The 26,955-nt window shown below is 46.4% G+C and overlaps 1 protein-coding gene across 1 annotated transcript; it reads right to left on the bottom strand.

Moving 5' to 3' along the window:
* Positions 1 to 788: 788 nt before the first annotated feature.
* LOC137536344 (zinc finger protein 260-like) lies at positions 789 to 10,231 on the bottom strand. The gene is made up of 3 exons (XM_068258523.1): positions 10,152 to 10,231; positions 4,931 to 5,019; positions 789 to 3,033 (listed from the first exon to the last, which is right to left on the bottom strand). Exons 2-3 carry the CDS (start codon positions 4,962 to 4,964, stop codon positions 1,280 to 1,282), a joined length of 1,788 nt encoding a protein of 595 aa, XP_068114624.1. The 5' UTR covers positions 4,965 to 5,019; positions 10,152 to 10,231; the 3' UTR covers positions 789 to 1,279.
* Between the last annotated feature and the right edge of the window lie 16,724 nt (positions 10,232 to 26,955).

Raw genomic sequence — 26,955 nt, 5'->3', positions numbered from 1 at the left:
ATCTTCAGGGCTTCAGGAGAAACCGCTTTTTGTGCCGGCTCTCCTCTCTGCTGCCTGAGGGATAGAAACTTGTCCCATCCCGCCCAGGAGTATATCAGCACCAATGGAGGGAGTCATAGAACTGGTTGACTTCTCCTATTGGTTGGCTTCTTTGTCTGTAACATTTAACCAAATGCTGATTGTTGGTTAGCGATAGCTCAAGACTAGAGATAAACACCAAACATTTGTACAGAATCCTCTTATCTTTGTGAATTAACATTTCTTGACATTGAGGTATTTACCAAACAAGTCGGTCATTTTAGCTTGCCATGCGGTAACAGCCTTAGTGAATTGACATTTGATAAAATGTTTGTTAAAATCATCTGTTTTCTGATCTTTTCTGCCTTACCAAATGCGGTAATGCTTAGTGAATCGAGCTCAATGACCCAAAGCACATGGCCATAAAGAAGTGGCTTGAGAAGAAGCACATGAAGGTCCTACAGTGGCCTAGCCAGCCACCAATAGAGATGTGGCGAACTGTTCGCCCGGCGAACATCTCTGAGGCTTTTGCTACTTCCGGGTCACTCTGACCCAGAGTAGTACGCCTGCGCTGCCCGGCGGAGCGCGTCCTAGATCGCGCTCTTGTTGCCGGGCACTCTCTGCACATGAGCGTGACGTCGTTCATGACGTCACGCACATGCGCAGAAAGTGCCCGGCAACAGGAGCGCGATCTAGGACGCGCTCCGCCGGGCAGCGCAGGCGTACTACTCCGGGTCAGAGCGACCCGGAAGTAGTAAAAGCCCCAGGGATTTAGAGATGTTTGCCGGCGAACGGTTCGGGAACCGTTCGCCACATCTCTGGTCACCAAATGTTATTCCAATAAAAAATCTGTGGAGGGAGCTGAAGGTACGAGTTGCCAAACATCAGCCTTGAAACCTCACTGACTTGAAGAGGATCTGCAAAGAAAAGTGGGCCAAAATATGTGTGCAAACCTGGTGGCCAACTACAAAAAGCATCTGAATACTAAGATTGCCAACAAGGGTTTTGCCACAAAGTACTAAGTCCTCTTTTGATAGGGGATCAAATACGTATATCACTCATTACAATGCACATGAGTTTTAGAGGGCTCTTTTGTTGTTATTCTATTTCTCACAGCTACAATAAACCTGCCATTACAACTATAGACTAGTCATGGCTTGGTCAGATAGCAAACAAGCAAAATCAGCAGCGGATCATGTACGTCTTTCTGTCAATGTACATGACTCTTCACCTATTAACATTAGGGACAGTAGGGCAGATTTTATGACTGTGACATTGGTGGTGGTGGTGATAGTGGCAGTTGTGATGTTATTGGCACTGATGGTAGTAAAGATTGTGAAGATGGTGGTGGAAGCTGTAACAGTGGTGGTGACTGTGATGTTGATGATTCTGGTGGTAATTTATGTCTTTTTTGGTGCTCAACCAGTTTGAATTTTGCATCAAAACGTTCTCCACATTTCCGGCAGGTGAAGCGCCGCTCCCTGGTCTCCCTCGTGTGAACCCGCTGGTGGGCCTCAAAGTTTGCTTTGGTACAGCAGCCCTTCAGGCAGATGGGACATATGAACAGTTTCTCCCCTGTGTGCATGCGCCGGTGGACTGCCAGGGAGGTGTTGCTGGTAAAGTACTTTCTGCACACTTCGCAGTAGGGATTCTCACCCCTGTGGCTGCGCAGGTGCTCCTTCAGATACGTGCTGGTGCTGAATCCTTGCCCGCACTCAGGACATGGATATGGCTTTTCTGCCCAGTGAGTTTTCTTGTGGCTTAAGAGATAGGCCTTATGGGTAAAGGCCCTCCCACATTCATGGCAAACAAAGGGCCTCTGCCCCACGTGACATTTCAGATGCTGGGAAAGGCTAGCAAACTGGGAGAAGCATTTCCCACACTCTGAACATGGGTAAGGCCTCTCCCCAGTATGTGTGCGCTGGTGAACAATCAGCTCTCCCTTCATGATAAACGATTTGCCGCACTCACTGCAAGAATAAGGCTTCACCCCGGTATGGATCTTGCGGTGTCTTATCAGTCCTTGCTGAGAAAAGAAGCCTTTCCCACACTCGGCACACGCAAACGGTTTACGCCCTGAGTGAATCCGCTCATGCTTGACCAGCTTGATGGCGTCAGGAAATCGGCGACCACACTCGCCACAGGTAAACGGCATCTCACTGCTATGAATCGTCTGATGCTTGAGGAGATTGGCGTTACTGCTGAAATTCTTTCCACAAACTGTGCAAAAATGGGGCTTTTTCTCGGGATGGACCGCCCGGTGATGGTCTTGAAGTTCAGAGATCCTTGAGAAGTATAGTCCACATTCTGAGCAAATGCATGCTTTTTCTCCAGAATTAGTGTGGGAGGTACTATTTTCACATAGCTGTCCCTCCATGTAATTCTCTGAATTGGGGGTAATATGTGTCTCTACTCCATTACTCTCAGGAACTGAATCTTCAACCACTGAGCCAGATTCCTCCTTAATGTCAGTTGGTTGTTCTGGCATACTGACAGAACTATCAGGGTGGAGAACATCATCTTCACCCCAGTAAGGCTCCTCCTTAACACAAAAAGATGTTGGTGGAGTATGGTTTTTAGAAGGAGAAAGGTCTATTTTGGGTAGATTTTCCTCAAATGAAATGGTCTCCTCCTTAACAGGACTAGCTATAGATTGTGAACTGGTATTTCTTTGACTATCAGAAAAGTGTTCTTGATTCTGGAGAAATTCTTCTTGATAATAGGCAAAAGATGGTAGTACATGATCTTCTCCTTCACACGAAAGAGGTTCTTCCTTAATTTCACTAGGCTTATCCTCAGTTGCCTCTTCTTTAAGTAAGTCTGTATGATCTAAGGGTAAGGGGTTCAGAGTACTCTCATTTGATGTCTCAGTTTTACTGAAGTTCTCCACAGTGCAAGTCAAGTTTTGCTCCTCAGGTGAGGAGGAAACGTCTGTCTGGAGATTGATAGACTCATGATCTTCATTCACGTGATGTGGTGATAGAGAAGGGTGGGATCCTCTGGAATAGTAGGAATCTGTTATAGAGAAACAAGCAGTGGTCAGAAGGTAGGAAAGCAGGCCACATAAACGTAAACCTCCTCCCCCTACTAATTAATAATGTAAGGCAGCCTTCCCAGGACACCAAAGAATGGTGTTGGTGTTCGAATTCGGCATAGCTAATTCTGAACATCCAAAAACTCCTGTTCACCACTATTCAGCACAAACAAGTAGTCAGAGTCAGAGGAGAGCTCACCCCCTTGCGTGCCACGCTTCATTTCACATGACTCCGATACTTCCTCCTTCCAAACCAGAAAGAGGAAGCATCTGAGTCATGTGACATGTAAGTGAGTGAACTCTCCCTGACCCTGTCCGCTTGTTTGGTGCTGAACAGCGCTAATCATGAGTATTCAGGCATTCCAAATAACAATCTTGAAGGCTACCAAAGAATAGTCTTCAAGGTTAAATTAAATACCACTTTTGGAAAAAAAAGAAATCTATCCTATTCTATTCTGCAGCCAGATACACATTACAAAAACTGACTGTAAACTCAAATTGCTCTGTTTGACAGCCTTAGCAGCAGTACTCTCTGTACTCTATCAAGGCTACAGTTGTTTTGAGACTTCCGTAATACCCTCCTTGCTGCAAGAGTAATAAGATGTGCACTCATTTTTAACAACTTAACAATCCAGTGGCTGGCAGCAAACTCTGTCACTCCTATGTCCCAGGATTTTGTTTAAAACCACATTTAAAACAAAACAATGAGGTGGAAACAAATGTTTGCCATTTATGGTTTCAAAATATAGAGCTGAGAGTCGATAACTTTTCCCTCTACAAAAGATAAACCTTGTAGGCGAGTCCATCTCCCTGGCACCTTACTGAAAAGTCTTGTGAGAAAGAAGAGAGTCTATCTCACCAGGGACTTGCAGAATAGTCCAATGGGAGAAAGGAATTCCCTTCTCTCTAGACCCTAAAGAAAAAACAATATTGTCTAAGGGAGGTTGACTATGTGTTGTACAATATTCTTCTGAAAGTTTCTCAGGGAGCTTTCCTTTCTTCCATAAGACTCTTCTGCAAACTTCCAAGGTTGCAGACTGTCCTTTTTCCTAGAAACTATTATTCTATGTACCATGGAGATGGACTTTTTGTGAAATACAGAGGTCTACAGGTTGGAGATAGAAGAACCCTTGTTTCTGGACCCTACAATAAACCTTCTTCCAAATTTGGAGCATTCCACTCTCTTATGAGACTCTTCAGGAGGACTCTTTCCTAGAAGACTTTTTTTTCTCAAGGTACACTGTCCCGAACACTTTTCTTCTCTGTCTCTGGGTGATGGACTCTGTGCCCTACATTACAGAAGGGTCTTCTAGTGTAAAGTAGCGTATACCGTCTCAGGATACTACAGAGAAGTTTTGTGCTACAGGGATGAGAGCGCACCTTCCTAGAACACTACTGAAGTCGTGTGGGACAGAGGTTAGGGCACCTTTCCAGAAAATCCTCATCCCCAGATCCTACAAAGAAATCTTTTGTAAGGAAGCCTGTCTGTCCTACAAGAACTTTCTGACAAGTTTTAAGCTCTCCTCCAAGACTCTTCTGTAAAGTCCTGCGAGGTGGACTGTCCTCCACTCCACAACACTTTTCTTTTGTACATCAGAGAGATGGGAACTCTGTCCTACATTACAGAAAGTTATGTAGGCTTGTCAACCTCCCTGCAAGATTATAAAAAGGTTCTGGTAATAAGAATCCGGGAACACTAACTATAAACAGGAATATACCCCTTCCCACTGCTAATGTACTCTGCACTGTCATCATTTCATTAGTTGCCTATTAAACAGCCCTTACCCTCCCCACAGATCATGATGAAGGTATATAGCCATATCGGTGATACCTCTTCTTCTATAAAGTCAGTGCTGTCAGTCCAGCCCTCTCTCTTACCTGGTGGTGTGAGATATTGCACATGTTCCATCATGAAATTCTTCTACCAATCTTTATAGTCCTTTTGTGCTGAGAGCCCAGAGCTCAGCCTATAAACATAAAATAAGGTAGGCAAAAAACAATTAGTTGTAGCAATACTGATCCTGTTACAGACACAGTCCAGTTTATTGAAAACAACTCCCCCTCAGGGTGGCACAAAAACCATAGCATAATGTAGCATATGGAGAGGTCATAAGCTGAATACGTGAGGCTAAAGGTGGATAAGTGGTTGCACAAGGGCAGGGCTTCTCAACCCTGTCCCCACGTACCACACACAGTGCATGTTTTGTGGAAATCCAGAGAGGTATAGGTACTCAGCTCTGCTAATACACTAATAACCTGTGAATGTTTCTGGTTTTGTGCAAAACAAGTACTGTTGGTGGTACTTGAGGACAGGGTTGGGAAGTTTTCTACCCAGAATTTTGTTCCAGCCAGGTGGCATGAAAAAGTAGCCGAGTGGGATGCGACAGGGCAATGGAGGAGGATGAGGAAGCGAGCAGATGGCAGTCGGGTGGAGTACCAAAATTAGCCAGGTGGAGCACCCAGCTAAAAGAGCCTAGGGAGAAAACCGAGAAGCCCTGCACTAGGGTATATAGGAAACTAAAGTGGGAAGTAAGTGGCTGCAAAGGCAGATATTAGGCCTGCACTATTTTAGGAAGAAATGAAATAGCAAATTTCTCTGTCAAAAATTGTGATTTTGATTTTATTCACGATTTTCTTCAAATCAAGCTATAGCATTACGTTCACAATGTACAGTTACATTTACAAACAGACATTGACAGAAAATTACTTCATGCTATCAAATTGATAGTATGATGTCATTTTCTGTCATGTTTATAAATGTTACTGCATTGTGAATTTATCAAAACATATCAGCTATTACTAAATGCAAAGCTGAGCACCACAGCAAATCATGGGCAGTGGAGGTGATCCAAGTTGTTTGTTCGACAGGATAGTGGAGAGATAACAGATCCTGGGCAGTGAGCAAATGTACAGTACACAGTGTGACCATGGGAGACAGGTGTAAGTGCAGAACAGGAGTGCCTTATGAGTGGATCCTTCTCCTCCAACAGCAACATGCTGACCGCATTACACTACTATCGCTCTAACTCCTTCTGGCCGGAAGGAGGAAGCGGGCCATGCAGCCAACACAAATAATGCTACACATGGAACGCTTAAAATAGTATGCGTAAAAAGTCTGCATGCTTAAAATAGTACACATGAAAAGATTGCCACTTTGACGATTAGGAAATAGTCTTGCCGCAAATTGTGATATTCATTTTAAAACGATATATTGTGCAGTCCTAGCAGATATGTATACAAGGCTAGAGAGAGAAGAAGAGGTTTTGCACAGGAGGTTATATAAGGATGGAGTACATGGATGCACAGATCTATATAGATGGGTAAGCAAGCAGCCATGGACTTCTTAACAAAGCACTCTTTATTATAACAAACATCAGGAGGGTAGAGTAATATGTATGCATCTCAAGCTGCTACAGGCTCCCAAAGAGTTACTCGCCTTAAAGGGACACTTAAGCCAGAAAAAAAATGAGTTTTACTCACCTGGGGCATCTACCAGCCCCCTGCAGCAGTCCTGTGTCCTTGCAGCCACTCACTAATCCTCTGGTCCCCTGCTGCCAGCTAGTTTCGTGTTTGCCAACAGGCCCGTCAGGACTGGCAACGCGTAGCTTTTTCCGCATTCCCGACTGCAATTAGCGCTATTACAAAAATACGCATTGCCGCATTACGAACACATAGATATGCAGCAACGCGTATTTTTGTAGGCGTTGCGGCCCGCAATAGCGCTAATTGCAGTTGGGAATGCGGAAAAAGCTACACGTGGCCAGTCCTGATGGGCCTGTCGGCAAAAACAAAAACAAAACTAGCTGGCAGTGGGGGACCAGAGGGTTAGGGAGTGGCTGCGAGGGCACAGGACTGCTGCAGGGGGCTGGTAGAAGCCCCAGGTGAGTAAAACTCATTTTTTTTCTGAAGGTTCACTTTAAAGGGATACTTAAGTGAAAATAAAAAAAATGATTTTTTACTCACCTGGGGCATCTACCAGCCCCCTGCAGCTGTCCGGTGCCCTCGCAGCCTCGCTCTGATCCTTCTGTCCCCGCCGGCGGCTACTTGCGGGTTTGGCGACAGCCGCCGACAGGCTGGGAACGCGAGTGATTTTTCGTGTTCCCAGCCACAATATATCGCCCCCTATGCTGCTATTGTGGCAAGAAGGCAATAGCAGCATAGGAGGGGATATATTGTGGCTGGGAACGCGAAGAATCACTCATGTTCCCAGCCTGTCGGCAGCTGTCGCCGAACCCGTAAGTAGCCGCCGGCGGGGACAGAAGGATCGGAGCGATGCAGCGAGGGCATCGGACAGCTGCAGGGGGGTGAGGGAAGCCCCAGGTGAGTAAAATAATTTTTTTATTTTCACTTAAAGAGACTCTGAAGCGAGAATAAATCTCGCTTCAGAGCTCATAAATAGCAGGGGCACGTGTGCCCCTGCTAAAACGCCGCTATCCCGCGGCTAAACGGGGGTCCCTTCACCCCCAACCCACCCCCCGCAAAAGTGTGTCGTAGAAAGGTCGCAGAATTTCCCTTCCTGGAGGCAGGGCTAACGGCTGCAGCCCTGCCTCCAGTCGCGTCTGTCAGCGGCGCATCGCCGCCTCTCCCCCGCCCCTCTCAGTGAAGGAAGACTGAGAGGGGCGGGGGAGAGGCGGAGATACGCGCTGACAGACGCGCGTGGGGCAGGGCTGCGGCGGTTAGCCCTGCCCCAACCAGGAAGCGCTCCCCGGGTGTATCGAGGGGGATTTGGGGGTGAAGGGACCCCCGTTAAGCCGCGCTATAGCGGCGTTTTAGCAGGGGCACACGTGCCCCTGCTATTTATGAGGTCTGAAGCGAGATTTATTCTCGCTTCAGACTCTCTTTAAGTATCCCTTTAAGTATAAACTTCTGTATAATATTTATATATTATCAGTATACAAGTTATTTTTTTAAAATAAATGTCATTAAATATTATCTTTTTGAAGTCTACTTTAGGGGACCCAGTAGGAAACCTCATAGGGAAATTCTGCTAACGTGATTGGGTGGATAGCACCCTCTTAAACTGCTAGGTTTCCAATAGGTTGTAGTAAACTACGCCCACAGTATTCAGCCAAGCACAACACTTCGTGCTGTAGAAGGTGCTGTGATTAGAGAACTGTTCCCTATGGGGTTTTCTACTGGGTCCCCTAAAGAAGACTAGCATCTTTGAAGCTGCTGCAATAATGTTTTTGGAATCTTCCTGGAAACTATGGTAACAGTATACAGCTTGCTGCTAAAGATACTAAGAATTCTCCTTGACCTGCTATTCTAATTGGTTCAAATGCCTGCAGCAAGCAGAATTCAAATGTATTGCTCCACTTGCAATCCTAAAGCTTTACAGGATTACTAGAATCCACGTGATAGGAAGGAGGGATGCTCAAAACCATGGGGAATCTTGCATGCATACGCAGCATTGAAACTCATCAATAAGCGACAGTCAAGAACAGCAGCTTTCCGAGTGATTCACCGTGAAGCATAGCCTGAATAAAGTGGTCTAGGGTATGGAGGTTAGGTATATCAGTAGGATGGTTAGATTTGTGTATCGGTAAGAGGGTTAGTGTTAGGTATATCGGTGGGAGGGTTTGGGTAAGAGGATAGCGTAGGTCAGGTTAGACGTTTCAGGAGGAGGGTTAGTGTTAGGTATATCGGTGGGAGGGTTGGGGTAAAAGGATAGGGTAGGCGTAGGTCAGGTTAGGCAATTAAGGAGGAGGGTTAGTGTTAGGTATATCGGTGGGAGGGTTTGGGTAAGAGGATAGCGTAGGTCAGGTTAGACGTTTCAGGAGGGTTAGTGTTAGGTATATTGGTGGGAGGGTTGGGGTAAGAGGATAGCGTAGGTCAGGTTAGGCGTTTCAGGAGGAGGGTTAGTGTTAGGTATATTGGTGGGAGGGTTGGGGTAAGAGGATAGCGTAGGTCAGGTTAGACGTTTCAGGAGGGTTAGTGTTAGGTATATTGGTGGGAGGGTTGGGGTAAGAGGATAGCGTAGGTCAGGTTAGGCGTTTCAGGAGGAGGGTTAGTGTTAGGTATATTGGTGGGAGGGTTGGGGTAAGAGGATAGCGTAGGTCAGGTTAGGCGTTTCAGGAGGAGGGTTAGTGTTAGGTATATTGGTGAGAGGGTTGGGGTAAGAGGATAGAGTAGGCGTAGGTCAGGTTAGGCATTTCAGGAGGAGGGTTAGTGTTAGGTATATTGGTGAGAGGGTTGGGGTAAGAGGATAGAGTAGGCGTAGGTCAGGTTAGGCGTTTCAGGAGGAGGGTTAGTGTTAGGTATATTGGTGAGAGGGTTGGGGTAAGAGGATAGAGTAGGCGTAGGTCAGGCGTTTCAGGAGGAGGGTTAGTGGTAGGTATATTGGTGAGAGGGTTGGGGTAAGAGGATAGAGTAGGCGTAGGTCAGGTTAGGCGTTTCAGGAGGAGGGTTAGTGTTAGGTATATTGGTGAGAGGGTTGGGGTAAGAGGATAGAGTAGACGTAGGTCAGATTAGACGTTTCAGAGGGAGGGTTAGAGTTAAGTATATTAGTCGGAAGGTAGCTAAGAGCAAGTGTCCAGCTTTTACATAGCTGGGTTTCAGTATTGTATAGGCAGGCCAGATGATGTAATACTGGTAATCGAACACTACCGATATTATCGGCTTCACCGGGTGTCAAAGCAGAAGAGAGCCTATTATTAGTATTTATATAGCGCAGACATTTTCCGCAGCGCTGTACAGAGTATATATATATATATATATATATATATATATATATATATATATAGTCTTGTCACTAACTGTCCCTCGGAGGAGCTCACAATCTAGTCCCTAGCCTATACAATACATACTCAGAACACAGAGAGAAGAATTAGCTGTGAAAGGAAAATAGCTATGTAAAACAAGCAGATAACTAGTGTGTGTGGTGGTGCTTTAGTGATGATGAATTACAGTAAGCAGTACATTATATTTGGGGTTCATAATATGGAAGGGGGTACCTCACATTATACAGTGATTACAAGTACGCCTGTCATGATAAGCCATATAACTACAATGCATAGTAAGGGTAGCGATGGGGGAGTAGGACAGATCAAGCTAAGGAAACATCAGGGAACAGTACAGGTTACAACGAGGGAGCTCTCACCATACGTGCCCCCTCTCCGTACACCTCCCTCTTCTCCTGCTGCTGGACTGGTGCTTCTGCTTCTTCACTGTCCTGTCACATCCGGAAATTGCTAATAAAGTTTTTCCTGCCCATGCGTTCCACCTATTTCCTGACATTCCCTATGCGTGCGTTTCAGCTGCTCTGCGCTCTATGCATGCTGCCTGAACATCGGCGGCCTCTAGTGGCTATCCACTGCTCTTTCAGGCATTTCTGATTTTGATTGGTGGTGGAGGGAAATTTATTTTCAGACACTATACTGTTGCATGAGGGTGGTGCTAACTCAAAGTGATATGGTATAGTGATCAGGGGTAGTTGCATTGTAGGATTTGTATTTCTATTCTTTATTATCCCAATTCCCGTAGCAGGGGCGTCGCTAGCCCTGTTTTAGGGGGGCACGTGCCCCCAATCTTTCCTGGGGTGCCACGGATCTCCGCCCGGCCGCCCCCTCTGTCAAGACTCAGCGGCTCCCTCCAGCCGCCGCGTCACTGACAGTCTCAGACCTCAGGATCAGGCGGCGAGCCGGCGACCAATCGTGCGGGCGCTAGGACCCAGCGCCCGCACTGATATGCGGAAGTGACATCACTTCCGCATATCGAGCTGGTGCTTCCAGGCAGCGCCCGCTCGTACATCTGGTCGGGTCGCCGCTGATCCTGAGGTCTGCTGAGAGGTAGGGGGGGAGCGGCGGCGGCTAGAGGGGGGGGGGGCTCCCTGTCACTCACTCACTCGCTCACTAAAGGGGCTCCCTGGCACGCACTCACTCCCTAAAGGGGCTTCCTGGCACGCACTCACTCCCTAAAGGGGCTCCCTGTCACTCACTCACTGCCTAAAGGGGCTCCCTGTCACTCACTCCCTAAAGGGGCTCCCTGTCACTCACTCACTGCCTAAAGGGGCTCCCTGTCACTCACTCCCTAAAGGGGCTACCTGTCACTCACTCACTCCCTAAAGGGGCTCCCTGTCACTCACTCACTCCCTAAAGGGGCTCCCCTGGCACTCACTCACTCCCTAAAGGGGCTCCCTGGCACTCACTCACTCCCTAAAGGGGCTCCCTGGCACTCACTCACTCCCTAAAGGGGCTCCCTGGCACGCACTCACTCCCTAAAGGGGCTCCCTGGCACTCACTCACTCCCTAAAGGGGCTCCCTGTCACTCACTCACTCCCTAAAGGGGCTCCCTGGCACGCACCCACTCCCTAAAGGGGCTCCCTGGCACGCACTCACTCCCTAAAGGGGCTCCCTGTCACTCACTCACTCCCTAAAGGGGCTCCCTGTCACTCACTCACTCCCTAAAGGGGCTCCCTGTCACTCACTCACTCACTCCCTAAAGGGGCTCCCTGTCACTCACTCACTCCCTAAAGGGGCTCCCTGGCACGCACCCACTCCCTAAAGGGGCTCCCTGGCACGCACCCACTCCCTAAAGGGGCTCCCTGGCACGCACTCACTCCCTAAAGGGGCTCCCTGTCACTCACTCACTCACTCCCTAAAGGGGCTCCCTGGCACGCACCCACTCCCTAAAGGGGCTCCCTGGCACGCACCCACTCCCTAAAGGGGCTCCCTGGCACGCACCCACTCCCTAAAGGGGCTCCCTGGCACGCACTCACTCCCTAAAGGGGCTCCCTGTCACTCACTCCCTAAAGGGGCTCCCTGGCACGCACCCACTCCCTAAAGGGGCTCCCTGGCACGCACCCACTCCCTAAAGGGGCTCCCTGTCACTCACTCACTAAAGGGGCTCCCTGTCACTCACTCCCTAAAGGGGCTCCCTGTCACTCACTCACTCCCTAAAGGGGCTCCCTGTCACTCACTCCCTAAAGGGGCTCCCTGGCACGCACTCACTCCCTAAAGGGGCTCCCTGGCACGCACTCACTCACTAAAGGGGCTCCCTGGCACGCACTCACTTCCTAAAGGGGCTCCCTGGCATTCACTCACTCCCTAAAGGGCCTCCCTGTCACTCACTCACTCCCTAAAGGGCCTCCCTGTCACTCACTCACTCCCTAAAGGGCCTCCCTGTCACTCACTCACTCCCTAAAGGGGCTTCCTGTCACTCACTCACTCCCTAAAGGGGCTCCCTGTCACTCACTCACTGCCTAAAGGGGCTTCCTGTCACTCACTCACTGCCTAAAGGGGCTCCCTGTCACTCACTCACTGCCTAAAGGGGCTTCCTGTCACTCACTCACTGCCTAAAGGGGCTCCCTGGCACTCACTCACTACCTAAAGGTGCTCCCTGTCACTCACTATCGGGGTCCCTGTCACTTACTACCTAACTGGAGGCGCCTGTCACTCACTAGCTAACCTGGGGGTCCCTGTCACTCGCTACCTAACTTGGGGGGGCTACCATATTAAGGGGGCATTCTGCCTATTTATGTGAAATGCTGTCTATTTATGTGCCTCATGACTGCTGAATGTGTCTTGTTGGGAGCCTTATGATTTGTTGGGGGCCTCATGATTGCTGAATTTGTCTTGTTGGGGGCCTCATGATTTGTTGGGGGCCTCATGATTGCTGAATTTGTCTTGTTGGGGGCCTCATGATTGCTGAATTTGTCTTGTTGGGGGCCTCATGATTTGTTGGAGGCCTCATGATTGCTGAATTTGTCTTGTTGGGGGCCTCCTGATTTGTTGGGGGCCTCATGATTGCTGAATATGTCTTGTTGGGGGTCACATGATTGCTAACTGCGAGACTATGGGAAAAGCTGAATCCTTATCATATGAGACAATAGCATTAAACCTACTTTTTTAGCGTTTTAAAACAGAAAATAAAACTGGGAGGTTCTAAAAAATTGAATACATTTTTCAGGAGTAGGATGGATGAAATTGTTTATCTTCACAGTTTATTTTCAACTTGGATTTTCCATAATGTTCATGTATGAGTTAAAACGTTTGTACAGTATTTAGTTTAAATTGCTGTTGCCACTTTGCGATAGATACCGGTAAGTGACTTTTGGGTTGCAGTTTGGGCACTCGGCCTCCAAAAGGTTCGCCACCACTGTCCTAATCTGATGTCCCACCATTGCTAGGTTCATGTAAATTTGTCTCCACCCGTTACCACACCTATATTCTGGTCCATGGCCCACCCATTTTTTGGTGCTGCGCGATAAGCACGCCGCACAACGTGATCGTCATATTTTTGGCACGCTAGCTGCAGTGTGCTGAATTCTGCTGCCTACAGTATGTACAGTATACGCTGTTCTCTAGTGCTTGCACTGTGTGCTGATTTACCTCCAGTGTGTACAGTGTAAGGTGTTACTCTGTGCCTTTATTGATTGTAAACCAGCTGTATTGTATGCTGATCCCTGCTACTTTCAGTATGTACAGTATTAGCTGTAAAGCCTGGTACACACATACAATTTTGATTAGCCAATTTTAGCTCTGTTCATAAAATTCATTGTCTGTTGGCCCACTTACTGCACGGGGGTGGGAAATTGGGGGTCAGTGATTGACCAATCAAAATTGTATGTGCGTATACATCTTTGATCTATGCCTATACTGATTGTAAATGATCGAAATAAAGGACAGGGGGCTCCGTCCAATATTTCGATGGGCAGGCCCGTTATCCGTAGCTTACACCGCTGCTAAGTTCATGTACATTTGGCCCCACCCACGACCACGCCCACTCACTGCATGGCCACGCCCATTTTTTTGCCGCCGCATGTACCTCCCCGCCTGGTGCCCACAGGTGCCACTGATCTCCAAGGACCCTAGAAACGCCCCTGTCCAGTGGGCTACAACTCCCGCAATGGCACAACTCCCACATGGCTAGGCAGTTCTAGTAGATTTCAGAAAACTTTTCATATTCCCATTTAGAATAAACTCTCGCTGTCTGTGACATAACAGAGTCTAAAACCCCTTTGAGTGGGACATCACCGAGCTTAATAGGTGGTATTTTATATCTCATGTTATGTATGTGAATGTGTGTATTTTATTTATATGGTCAGTGTACGATATAATATATTTTACAGTTATACACTGATCCATTCTATTTATACATGGATGGAGGAGTGACAGTATGTAAAAAGGGAAGCAGTAAAGATGCGTCTCTGATCAATATCAGAAAATAAATCAGGAGGAGGAAAAATTTTACAATGGGCAAACATCAACTAAATCCTCTATAATAAAATCCCTATGTCCCTGCGTCCTCTCCGGTCCCTGTGTCCCTGCGTTCGTGCTACTGCGCATGTGTGGCACGCGGGCGGATGTTGGAGAGCAGAAGGACAGGTGCAGGGGGAGCACGGTTGTGCACACAAGCGGCGGGGAGCGCACTCGAGGTGGAGGCTTGCGGCATGGGCAAGGTGGTGGTGAGAGGAGTCTCGGGTGAACCCTGGCGCCTGTTTTAAATGGGCAGACTCATACCTAGTAATTAATAAATTAATATTGTAAAAAGAACGCAATTTTATTCATCAAGTTATATTCGTAAAGCTCCTCTTTAAAGTAGACCTGAACTCAGAACTTCTCTGCTCTGAAAGATAAGCAACATCATAATAATCTTTAAAGAAAAACATTTATTTGTTACAGCTTACAGAACTCCTGCACTGACTCTGCAGTGTGTCTACTTCCTGCTTTTATGGAAGTGGAGAAAGGGTTAACCTCCTGTGTTTACATATTAGCTGTGTCTGCCTCTGCTGAAGCAGCTGAGAGCTGGCGAGAAATGTAAAGATCCGATTCAGATTTTAAATAGTTAATCCTATTTATTTCTCTGCAGGTCTAAATGTAGATCAAGCATCTGAAAATTAATATTCCGATATGAAAAAGGCACCTATTTTAGCTGAAGAACCTCTCCGTCCTCAAGACAGCTTCACATCTATACATCATGCAGACTATTAAGGAGGAACCCAGATCAGATGAGGAATATCTCCCCCATACTGACATATCCACAATGACAAATTATAAACAATCTCCAACTGAACCTTTCTCAGTTGAAGAACATCTACCCCACCTTGATGATGCAACTCCTGGACATGAAGCACTGCTATTTACTTCTATTAAAGAGAAACCCCCATCAGCTAAAGAACATCTGTTCCACTCTGGTGTCTCCATGCCTATGCATCATACACACTGTATATCTTCTCTTAGGCCTAGTGCACACCAAAAACCGCTAGCAGATCCGCAAAATGCTAGCAGATTTTGAAACGCTTTTTCTTCTTTTTCTGCAGCGTTTCAGCTAGCATTTTGCGGTTTTGTGAAGCGTTTTTGGTGTAGTAGATTTCATGTATTGTTACAGTAAAGCTGTTACTGAACAGCTACTGTAACAAAAAACGCCTGGCAAACCGCTCTGAAGTGCCGTTTTTCAGAGCGGTTTGCGTTTTTCCTATACTTAACCGTGAGGCAGAAACGCATCCGCAATCCAAAATCTGCAGCAGCCCGGGAGTATGCGTTTCTGCAAAACACCTCCCGCTCTGGTGTGCACCAGCCCATTGAAATGCATTACCCTAGCGGATCCGCACCCGCAAGCGGATCGCAAACCGCAGCAGAACCGCTCTGGTGTGCATTAGGCCTTATTAAGGAAGAACCACACTCGCACAATAAAGAAGCTCCTTCTGAATCTGACAATCCTGATATCAAGGTGGTAACAGTCACCTTTGAAGAAGATTTCTCCAATTTACAGAAGCCTTTAGAGAACCATCAGAAGCACACAAAGGCACAGTAGCCCTTTCCTGTTCTGAATGTGGTAAGCGCTTTACCAGAAACTCAAATCTTAGGAGTCACCAGAAGTCTCACAATGGTGTTAGGCCACATATCTGTCCTCAGTGTGGGCGAGGCTTCTACCACAGGGCAAATTTTAGGAAGCACCTGGAAGGACATTCAAGAAAGGAGACTTTCTCTTGTTCTGAGTGTGGCAAGTCATTCTACAAAAAAATCCACCATCATCCACAAGAGACTTCATGCTGGAGTCATGCTCTAACTACAACCTCGCCGTCCATTGGAGGATTCACACCAGAGAGAAACCTTACACCTGTTCTGTTTGTGAGAAATCAGTCACTGTCCACTCTAGCCTCATTGTCCATGAAAGAATCCACTCTGGAGAGCACCCTTACCTCTGCCTCATCTGTGAGAAGCGTTTTCTAACTCACTCGGAACTCCTGAGGCATGAGAGAACCCACATGGGAGATTTGAGGATCCGCAAACCACACCTTTGCGAGGAGTGCGGCAAGTGCTTCACCAGCTAGTCGGACCTTGACATCCACAGGAAGAAACATACAGGTGAGAAATAATTTTCCTGCCCCGCGTGAGGGAATTGTTTTGTCAGCTACAAGGTGTTTGCTAAGCATGAGAGGATCAACCAGGGCCTCAAACCATATGTGTGGAAGATGTTTTCGATTTCGGTCTAACCTCATCAGGCATCATAAACAGCATACAGGGGAGTGGCCATGTACTTGTACTGAATGTGGGAAAAGTTTCTTGACTAACTCTAATCTAGCCAAGGACCATCGGACCCACACTGGACTGAAGCCTTATTCGTGCACAGAATGTGGCAAGTCCTTTATTGGAAGCTCTTACTTCACCATCCATCAGATGATCCATCAGGGAGTGAAACCCTTTACCTGCCCCGAATGTCAGAAATCCTTTGTAAGCAAGTGGTCGCTTGACATACACCGCAGAACCCACCCCGGAGAAAAGCCATTTTCTTGCCCCAAGTGTGGGAGACATTTTGTGAATGTCTCTGGTCTTGGTCGGCATCAGAAAACTCATCCCAAGCAGAATACGACTGTTTTCATTTCTGAAAACAATGTCTTAATTGCAGGGTCTTTATAATGTTGGATTACTGTTTTTTTCTGGTGACCAACCATATTAGGCAGCTTTCATTTAAAGAATGTTGATTTTTCTCTGTAATGCCTTGTATACAAGTACATATTATTTCGGCGCCGCTCAGTTCGGCACGGGGAGAGCCGATTGACGGCTCTCCCTACTGCCGCTAAACTCACAGGCGGCGTTAAATACTATTCCCCCTCCGGGTTGTCGCAGCTCAGAGGGAGGTGTAATTCAGGGTCTGGCAGCTGCAAGAGCCCTGAATACTGCTACACGGGGCGCGCATCATAGCATTGCTGCTATGACAGCGCCCAGCTTCGGCTCTTAGAGCTGTGCGCCGAGATGAACTGATTTGTTGTATACACCACACAATTTTCCGATCAGATTAACAGGAAATTTCCCATCGTTCGATAATTTCCAGCATGACCAATCTGGTTCCAATTGAGAAAGGGATTGATTGTTTGCAGTGCTAATTTCAACAAAGATCCCTTTCTCAAGTGGAAATTATCAAACGATGGGAAACTTCCAGACGATCTGGCAGGAAAATTAAATGACGTGTACCAGGAATAAGAAGAGAATCTTCTCCAGGGTTCACTTCTAGAATAATGACAGTGAAGGTTTATATCATTATTACATTGTGTCTTGGTTTGAAGTCTTTAAGAAGATTATTCACTTGATGTTCTCCAACAAATCAACAAGAGTGCAATGAAGATAACACTTAAAGAGGCTAGTCGCTGGCACTAGAGGCATCAATCGGTGGTGCCCAAGAAGTCAAAAGACCTGTGCTCACGGTGAGGCAGAACCTTGAATTATGAAGAAGGAATCCGGGCACTAGGCAATATCCAGGCTTTATAAATCTCCAAGATCAAAGGCACATCAAAAGACAACCATTTCAGCACTGAGGGTACACATGCAGCCTGACAGCCGCTTCACGGACTTCCAATTCTTCAGAGGCACTAATGCATTAGTGCGTCTGAAGAAGCAGAAGTCCCCGAAACGGCCGTCAGGCTGCATGAGTACCCTCAGTGCTGAAATGGTTGTCTTTTGATCTTGGAGATTTATAAAGCCTGGATATTACCTGGTGCCCGGATTCCTTCTCCATAAAGCAATGAAGATAAGGAACATGACAATGACAGTGTTACATGAAAACAGAAGCACGTTAAGAATGTAGTATGGGCACGTAAATCAGCTCCTGGAACACAAGAACACATTTGGTGGGGTTGTAAGGAAATCCAACCCTTTTGGCAAACCATTTCCGCATGCTATCAGAGGATTACCAGCTCCTCCTATACAATTACACCTGAAGCCGCTTTACTTACCATGCTCCTGGGTTCTATATCATCACTCAAAAAGTCCTTCTTGAGACATGCGCTGACAGCTGCCAGAACAGCGATAGCTAGAACCTGGAAATCTCCCTCCTCACCAAATATCTCCCATTGGGCGGCGTCATTAAACGATATAATGCGTATGGAGGAGCTGATGGCCTCTGATGATAACACGCTAGACTCCTTTACTGTAGATTGGGTGGCATGGATAGATTTCAGAGATTCCCAAGAATTTCAAAGGTTAGTACATACATCCCCTCCCTCATCTTCTAATTTGTAGCCTATAACTGGTGACACAAAGATATTATACCCCTATCTCTGAGACCTTCGATCAGGGTTGTCAAACTCAAATACAAAGTGGGCCGAAATTGTATACTGGGACCTAGTCGCGAGCCAACCTCAATGTTTACTGGCCACCTTCCTCCCTTATAAAATTCCCAGGTGTCTAATGGCCCCTCTTCTGCCCCTATACAGTTCCCTGTTGTCTAGTAGTCCTCCCTCCCCAATACATTTCCTTGGTGTCTAGAGGCCCCCACCCTATATAGTTCTCTAGTAGTTATTTACCCCATATGGCTTCCCTGGTGTTCTAGGGCTTCACCTCCAATATAGCTTCCCTGGTGGTCTAGAGTGGGCCAAACATAATGCAAAGTGGGGAAACCACTTGAGGGCCAAATTGAATGGCTCGGAGGGCCACATTTGCCCCACGGGCCGGAGTTTGACATGTATGCCTTAGATCATTAATCTATACATGAACCTTCGCTGTCTAAAGTTGAGACCCTAATCCAAAATTAACCGCTATTCCAAAATTTGTTCAATTAGATAATGAGACCAAAGGACTTGTGTTATGTTTTGCTGTGAGTTGTTTTTCTTTGTTTATACCAATGTATAGGTATTCAGCATTGTTAACGTATGGTTTATTAATTAATCATAACTTTTCCATTAGAAACCTAAACCATTGGTTATTTTTATTATTTTATCTGTTTCCACTTGCATTTAACATTCTTTGTTTACAGGTGGTCTCTTAACTGATCTTGGACTATACAGTGGCTTGCAAAAGTATTCGGCCCCCTTGAAGTTTTCCACATTTTGTCATATTACTGCCACAAACATGAATCGATTTCATTGGAATTCCACGTGAAAGACCAATTCAAAGTGGTGTACAAGTGAGAAGTGGAACGAAAATCATAGATGATTCCAAACATTTTTTACAAATCAATAACTGCAAAGTGGGGTGTGTGTAATTATTCAGCCACCTGAGTCAACACTTTGTAGAACCACCTTTTGCTGCAATTACAGCTGTCAGTCTTTTAGGGTATGTCTCTACCAGCTTTGCACATCTAGAGACTGAAATCCTTGCCCATTCTTCTTTGCAAAACAGCTCCAGCGCAGTCAGATTAGATGAACAGAGTTTGTGAACAGCAGTTTCAGATCTTACCACAGATTCTCGATTGGATTTAGATCTGGACTTTGACTGGGCCATTCTAACACATGAATATGTTTTGTTTTAAACCATTCCATTGTTGCCCTGGCTTTATGTTTAGGGTCGTTGTCCTGCTGGAAGGTGAACCTCCGCCCCAGTCTCAAGTCTTTTGCAGACTCCAAGAGGTTATCTTCCAAGATTGCCCTGTATTTGGCTCCATCCATCTTCCCATCAACTCTGACCAGCTTCCCTGTCCCTGCTGAAGAGAAGCACCCCCAGAGCATGATGCTGCCACCACCATATTTGACAGTGGGGATGGTGTGTTCAGAGTGATGTGCAGTGTTAGTTTTCCACCACACATAGGGTTTTGCATTTTGGCCAAAAATTCCATTTTGGTCTCATCTGACCAGAGCACGTTTTTCCACATGTTTGCTGTGTCCCCCACATGGCTTGTGGCAAACTGCAAACGGGACTTCTTATGCATTTCCGTTCACAATTGCTTTCTTCTTGCCACTCTTCCATAATGGCCAACTTTGTGCAGTGCATGACTAATAGTTGTCCTATAGACAGATTCCCCCCACCTGAGCTGTAGTTCTCTGCAGCTCGTCCAGTCACCATGGGCCTCTTGACTGCATTTCTGATCAGCGCTCTCCTTGTTCGGCCTGTGAGTTTAGGTGGACGGCCTTGTCTTGTTAGGTTTACAGTTGTGCCATACTCCTTCCATTTCTGAATGATCGCTTGAACAGTGCTCCTTGAGATGTTCAAGGCTTTGGAAATCTTTTTGTAGCCTAAGCTTGCTTTACATTTCTCAATAACTTTATCCCTGACCTGTCTGGCATCTTCTTTGGACTTCATGGTGTTGTTGCTCCCAATATTCTCTTAGACAACCTCTGAGGCCGTCACAGAGCAGCTGTATTTGTATTGACATTAGATTACACACAGGTGCACTCTATTTAGTCATTAGCACTCATCAGGCAATGTCTATGGGCAACCTCCTGCACTCAGACCAAAGGGGGCTGAATAATTACGCACACCCCACTTTGCAGTTATTTATGTGTAAAAAAATGTTTGGAATCTTGTATGATTTTCGTTCCACTTCTCACGTGTACACTACTTTGTATTGGTCTTTCACGTGAAATTCCAATAAAATTGATTCATGTTTGTGGCAGTAATGTGACAAAATGTGGAAAACTTTAAGGGGGCTGAATACTTTTGCAAGCCACAGTAAATCCTCTTTACTTACACCCTTCCAATTTCCCACAATGTGTAAAATCTTGCGGTCTTTGTGTGGGTAGGACACTATCTGACTGTGTTCTCATAATCCCCACAACTTATAACATCATTTGAAGATATTTGGAAGACTTTACTCTAATTTAGTCCTGTACCTGTAATGTGCTGTTGCACATCCCGCATCGTTTGTTGTTATTCTTCTTTGCTAAATTCTCTCAATAAAAGTCGATTTAACAAGAGTGTAGAATGGGCAAGTGATTTTCACATGGGCATTATTTGGTCAAACAACAAAGGCTAACCTTATTAAAACCGGTTGGGTCAAACACTTCAAAAGGGAGCAACAGTGAAGTACTTCCAAATTATGTGATAGTAAATATAAGGCGACTACTCTCAAACACAGGTTGTTCCAAAGACAACCACTGCATGGGCAGGAGAGAGAATTGAATTTGTCCCCTTCAATTTTGCCTTCCTCTGTGCCCCCCGGATGTCTCCTTAGGGATGACAGATGATTGCCAAGTGCAACTGGTGGCACCGTAGTATGGCAGCCTCGGCTCTTGGCTTTCGGACATTATCCCCCCCATCCTTCCAGAATCTGTATGAGCCAAAACCAAAAACTTTATTTTGGCAAGTAGGTCGTGTCATGTTAAATGGGCAATGTCCATCAGGGGGACAACAGGTCACCACACTTGACCCACCAGGCCACCTGCTGAGGCCCTCCTGCTGCACAATGTATTTTTTTTTTCAGTGTACACTGGTGCTCACGCCTCACAGGGCTCATTTAGATCAGTGGCTTGGTCTTCCTGTATGTCATTCCCATAAACATATTTCCACAGTAGACTTCATCAGATGGCGGAACCAGATGTATGTCATACAGCATCAGTGCGGCCCTCCTAAGGAACTAATAAGTGACATCACTTCCTGGATATTACTAGGCGTGAAGAGATTCTGCATGGTTACTGCTGTCTGATGAGGTGTGAGAGGCGTAGCAGAGCTGAAGAAACACATTAATAGGAGCACTATGGAAAGACTACCAGAAGCTGTAAAAAGGTCCTGTATAGTTCTTGTATTCTGAACACCATTGTCTTTTCAGAGCAATAAAAGCAACCTCTTTGATCTGCAATCATAGCTAGGTGTGAGAAAGGGGTGTTAGCCTTAGCTGGACTGCAAGTCCATGCGTGATGTAAGGAGGGTACACCCCATGGAATTTTTACATCAGATCCAATTTGAACGAGTAATCAGATTGATATTCAGATCTGACAACGATTGGCTATAGTAGAAGGTTAGGGTACACACTGTAACGATAGGTGTCAGCAACCAGAGAGAATCTGATTATTGGCGATCTGCAGTATCACCAAGAATACAAATCTATACCTGATTATGGATGATCTGCAGAATCACCAATAATACAGATATAGTACTAACCTCTAGACACCTGAAGCGTGTGTTTGGTGTAACAGTAGGAATTGAACCACCGGGGTAGCAGGTGGTCCAATAAGTAGAGAAAGACTCTACTGCAGTCAAGGGCTCCAGGAGGGAGAGTCCCCGACTGGTTTTGCAGCAGGGCCCCCCTCTGAGGAGCAGGGGACCCCTGCAGGAGGACTGAGCACCCAAAGGTTGGGTGACAGCCAGAAGGGTCGGGCAGGCCGGGTCGGCAACACACAGGCAGATAAAGTACAGAGACAGGAGACAGATTCGGTAACCAGGGACAGGCAGGGTCGGCAACAGTAGATCAGATGTGCGAAGGTACCGAATCAGAAAACAGAAGAGAAGTCAGGAGAGATACAATTCATAAACAGATATCCAATAATGCCTAGTCTTGAGTGTGAGGTCCGTGGTCTCACACACAGGGACTAGTCTAAGGAATAACACAGATGATATACAATATTCCTAGTCTGGGGTGTGAGGTCCGTGGTCTCTACACCCTGGAACTATGCTAGAGAATAACACAGATAATAATACAGTGAACTGGCTAAGTGTGGATTCCCAGGTCCTCCTGGTTCCACCACACTGAAGGATCTGACTAAGGTCTGAGTGCTAACACATAGGTATTCGCAACGCCAGACAACCAGCAACTGAATAGCAAGAGATATATATAGTGAAGCGCTCCACAGCGCCGCCCAGCTCCCATCAACCAATCACCTGCTGAGCTGGGATCAGCTGACCGTCCCGATCAGCTGACCCTTCTCCTATTGGCATAAAAAGCCTGTCTTGCGGCGCGCGCAGCTCTCCATCTGTGTGCACTATTAGGTCCAGACAAACCAGACGCATGTTGCTGCGGGGAAACCGCCGCTCTGTGCGTGGATTCCGCCGCCTCACTGCCAGAACGCGCGGCGGTTTCTCCGCAATCCGTCACACACACATATGCAATTTTTTCAAAATCCGATCAGATTTCCGAATGGACATCAATAAAAAATATATTAAAAAGACATACACCCGGAACAATAGCCAGTGATAATTTTCAGCATGTCTGATTAGTTTCCGATAGAGAATGATTTGAGCTGGGATCAGTCGCTCGCAGTCAGTAGGTTGACTTTTTTTTTTTTTTTTTTTTTATACAATAGGAGCCGTTCACTGTCAGTAGTAGTACAAGTACATTTTTGGAATGCGAGAGCAAACTGAGGTGCAAACATGAGAAGAGCATCAAGTACAAACAAAGTGTCCTGGCCCAGATTGGAGCCAGGGATAAGCGAGAATGATTTTGAGAAAAGCAAGATCATCTCTGAGCATGGATAGGTGAGGGGTATGGGCTGTGTAGGCGGGGCCATCTCACCTAGGCTGCCACCTCCCTACAGATGAGCTCCACACTGCTCTCCATTTGTGATAATTTCACCTTCACAGCAGAAGTTCCGGTTGAGAAGGCGGAAAGTGTCGGAAGATGAAGAGCGACATGGAGCGTATCGGAAGGGAAGCAGCAGCCTAGGGGAGTAAACTTCTGCTTACACTGCCCACCTCCCTCCCCCTACCACACACACTCAGGGACAATTTTGCTTTTCAAAAGATTGTTCTTGCTTATTAGTGATACCCAGACAGCTCAGGGTGACCTTTAACCACCTGGAAGTATAAGTATAAAGGGTTTAAAGAGAACCCGAGGTGTGTTTAAAGAATGTTATCTGCATACAGAGGCTGGATCTGCCTATACAGCCCAGCCTCTGTTGCTATCCCAAACCCCACTAAGGTCCCCCTGCACTCTGCAATCCCTTATAAATCACAGCCGTGCTGTGAGGCTGTGTTTACATCTGTAGTGTCAGTCTCAGATGCTCCCCCGCCTCCTGCATAGCTCCGGTCCCTGCCCCCGTCCCTTCCCTCCAATCAGCAGGGAGGGAAGGGATGCAGGCGGGGACTGGAGTTTTGCAGGAGGCGGGGAGAGCAGCAGACTGACACTATAGAGATAAACACAGCCAGCACTGACAAGCTGTTTGTCAGCAGTGTGGCTGTGATTTATGAGGGATTGCAGAGTGCAGGGGGACCTTAGGGGGGTTTGGGATAGCAACAGAGGCTGGGCTGTATAGGCATATCCAGCCTCTGTATGCAGATAATATTCTTCAAACCCACCTCGGGTTCTCTTTAAAGAGACCAAAAAGCCCTCTATTAATGAAATTTTGCCTTCTTGATGGAAATCTGTAACTAAAAAATGAGCCCCTTGTGGATTCCTCTATCCCTTACACTTCTAGTGCCATTTTGCTCAATATCTTTGGTACTGCAGGAGAAAACATTGCTTCTAATAAAATTACTCTTGTTCTATGCAAGGAGACAGATAGGTCTGAAATGGAAAAATAACCTTCCAACCTTTGCTAATTTTATTAACTCTGTCCATCTAGATCTACTGGTATATAAGGCTGTACATGAGAATAGAGGATCTAAGAAAAACAATAGACCTGATGGTTGTCCAAATTTAAAATTGATATGTAATTTCAATATCTTTTTTTCTTGTATGCTGTGGTCTTGCCAGTACTACAGAATGGCTGTATTCCTATGACCTTTTTTAATTTATATATGTTCTCTACTGTAAGCCTTCAGTTATATTTACTGTACACCCATTTATTCTCTGTACGACTTGCATTACTAACCCTTGAGACTTGGGGAGATTGCTGGAAGGGGGAGGGGGAAGAGTTGTTTGTTTGTTGTACGGTTCTTTTTCTATGTTCAAAAATCAAACTGTTTTACACAAAAAAAATAAGCCCCTGGGGGGTACTTACCTTGGTAGGCAGGCTTCTCCTAAGCCTCAGGGATCCAGCGCTGGGAGCCCCAAAAAAATCAGCCGACAAGCTTCGGCGGTGCACGAAGGCACAGTACATGAGAAGAATGCAGCAATATTTACAGTCTGTGCTCCTGCGCAGGTGCAGTAGCGGTGCAATAGCCAAGCCCGGTCAGGTTTGCTCTACTGCACAGGTGTGAGTCAACTGCGCAGTAGAGCAGACCCAGTCGGGCTAGGCTATTTCATCGGAAAGCCGCTACTGCGCCTGCGCAGATGGTAAATATTGACGTGTGCTATACGGAGGCTGCCAGCGCTGGATTGAAGAGGCTTAGGAGTATGGGGGAAGCTTCTTTAGGATCCAGAGGCTTCCCCCTCTTCAGGTAATTACTCTCCAGGACAAGTTTTCTTCATTACCGATTCCCTTTAAAACAGAAGGTATTTGCTTTCAGGAGCATAAAGTGATGATTTGCATATTGGAGAGCGATCCATTATGGGAAACCACAGTTGCTCACTTACATCGCAAATACCTTCTGTTTTAAGAAGGCAAAATTATATTTAGCATTTTGTTTAACAGAGGGCTTTTTGGGCTCATTAAGCCCTTTAGTTCTGGGTCACCCTGAGCTGTCTGAGTATTTTGCAGTACTGGTCCAAGCCCAATCCAATAGAGCCATATCAATCCCTGCCATGCACTGATGTGGACAAAAAAGTCTGATGTGGATCAAAAAGATGGCCCGCTTCACTTTTTCTTGTGTGGACTTGTCTTGATACATTGGAATGGAAACACTTCAGAGATACAATTACACACTACAGTTTGGGGGAAACCAATTAGGACTGTGACTTGCACAGGTGCCCAGTAGAGGTGGGCAGTGGGATCGTAATAATTTAAAGGCAATGAAATTTTTATGTTAATTGTATGCAAATGTATGCAGCTTGGATATGACTAATGAAAATTATCCAATTTTAAGCTTCAGGAATTTCCATCAGCTCAAGAGTTAGCATCTAGGCATCTCTAAATCCCACCAAAACAGTTTTCAGCCTACGTGCAGATAGAATACCAGATGAGGTCTCAGAAGAACATCCACAATGGAGCACAAACCTTCCTGAGGTGATATAAAAAGGGCTTCTTTTTTTTTCAACAAAAGCTTTTTTTATTGATAAAGAACAAAAACTTCACTCAGGAAGAAAAACAAAAAGACATCTACATAAAAACTGACTTGTGCAGATTACATACAGATGCTAAAATGCAAACACAGAGATCACACCAATGGAGTCCTCATGATTTACCATAGAGGCTGGGAGCACTTATTAGTTTTTGCAGTGTTCTCTCCAGAATTTTTTTCCAGTGGGGTGGAATGAAAAAGTAGTCGGGTGGGACAATATGAGAGAATGCAGGGCTGGTGCTTCTGTGCGCAACTCTGCTTATAGCATAGGAGGAGGCGAGCTGTTGACAGCCGGGTGCTTATCAAAACTAGCCGAGTGGAGCACCCGGCTAAAAGAGCCTGGGGAGAACACTGCTTTGCATGCGTTTTCCACTTAAAGGGACACGTAAGTCAAACAAAAAAAATGAGTTTTACTCACCTAGGGCTTCCAATAGCCCCCTGCAGCTGTCCGGTGCCCTCGCCGTCTCCCTCCGATCCTCCTGGCCCCGCCGGCAGCTACTTCCTGTTTCGGTGACAGGAGCTGACAGGCTGGGGACGCGAGTGATTCTTCGCGTTCCCAGACACATTAGCACCCTCTATGCTGCTATATGGTATATGATATATGCTATAGCAGCATAGATGGCGCTATTGTGGCCAGGAACGCAAAGAATCACTCGCGTCCCCAGCCTGTCAGCTCCTGTCACCGAAACAGGAAGTGGCTGCCGGCAGGGCCAGGAGGAT

Source organism: Hyperolius riggenbachi, chromosome 10 (genome assembly GCF_040937935.1).
Source record: "Hyperolius riggenbachi isolate aHypRig1 chromosome 10, aHypRig1.pri, whole genome shotgun sequence".
In the NCBI taxonomy this organism is placed as follows: Eukaryota; Metazoa; Chordata; class Amphibia; order Anura; family Hyperoliidae; genus Hyperolius; species Hyperolius riggenbachi.
Note: the sequence above shows the minus strand (reverse complement) of the source record. Positions and strands in the feature narration are given on the sequence as shown.

Excerpts from the sequence above, each read along its gene's own strand:
- LOC137536344 (XM_068258523.1), bottom strand. The coding sequence starts at position 4,964 with ATGATGGAACATGTGCAATATCTCACACCACCAG. Across the intron at positions 3,034-4,930 it reads GCAATATCTCACACCACCAG|ATTCCTACTATTCCAGAGGA; the intron begins GTAAGAGAGAGG and ends TCTCTATAACAG.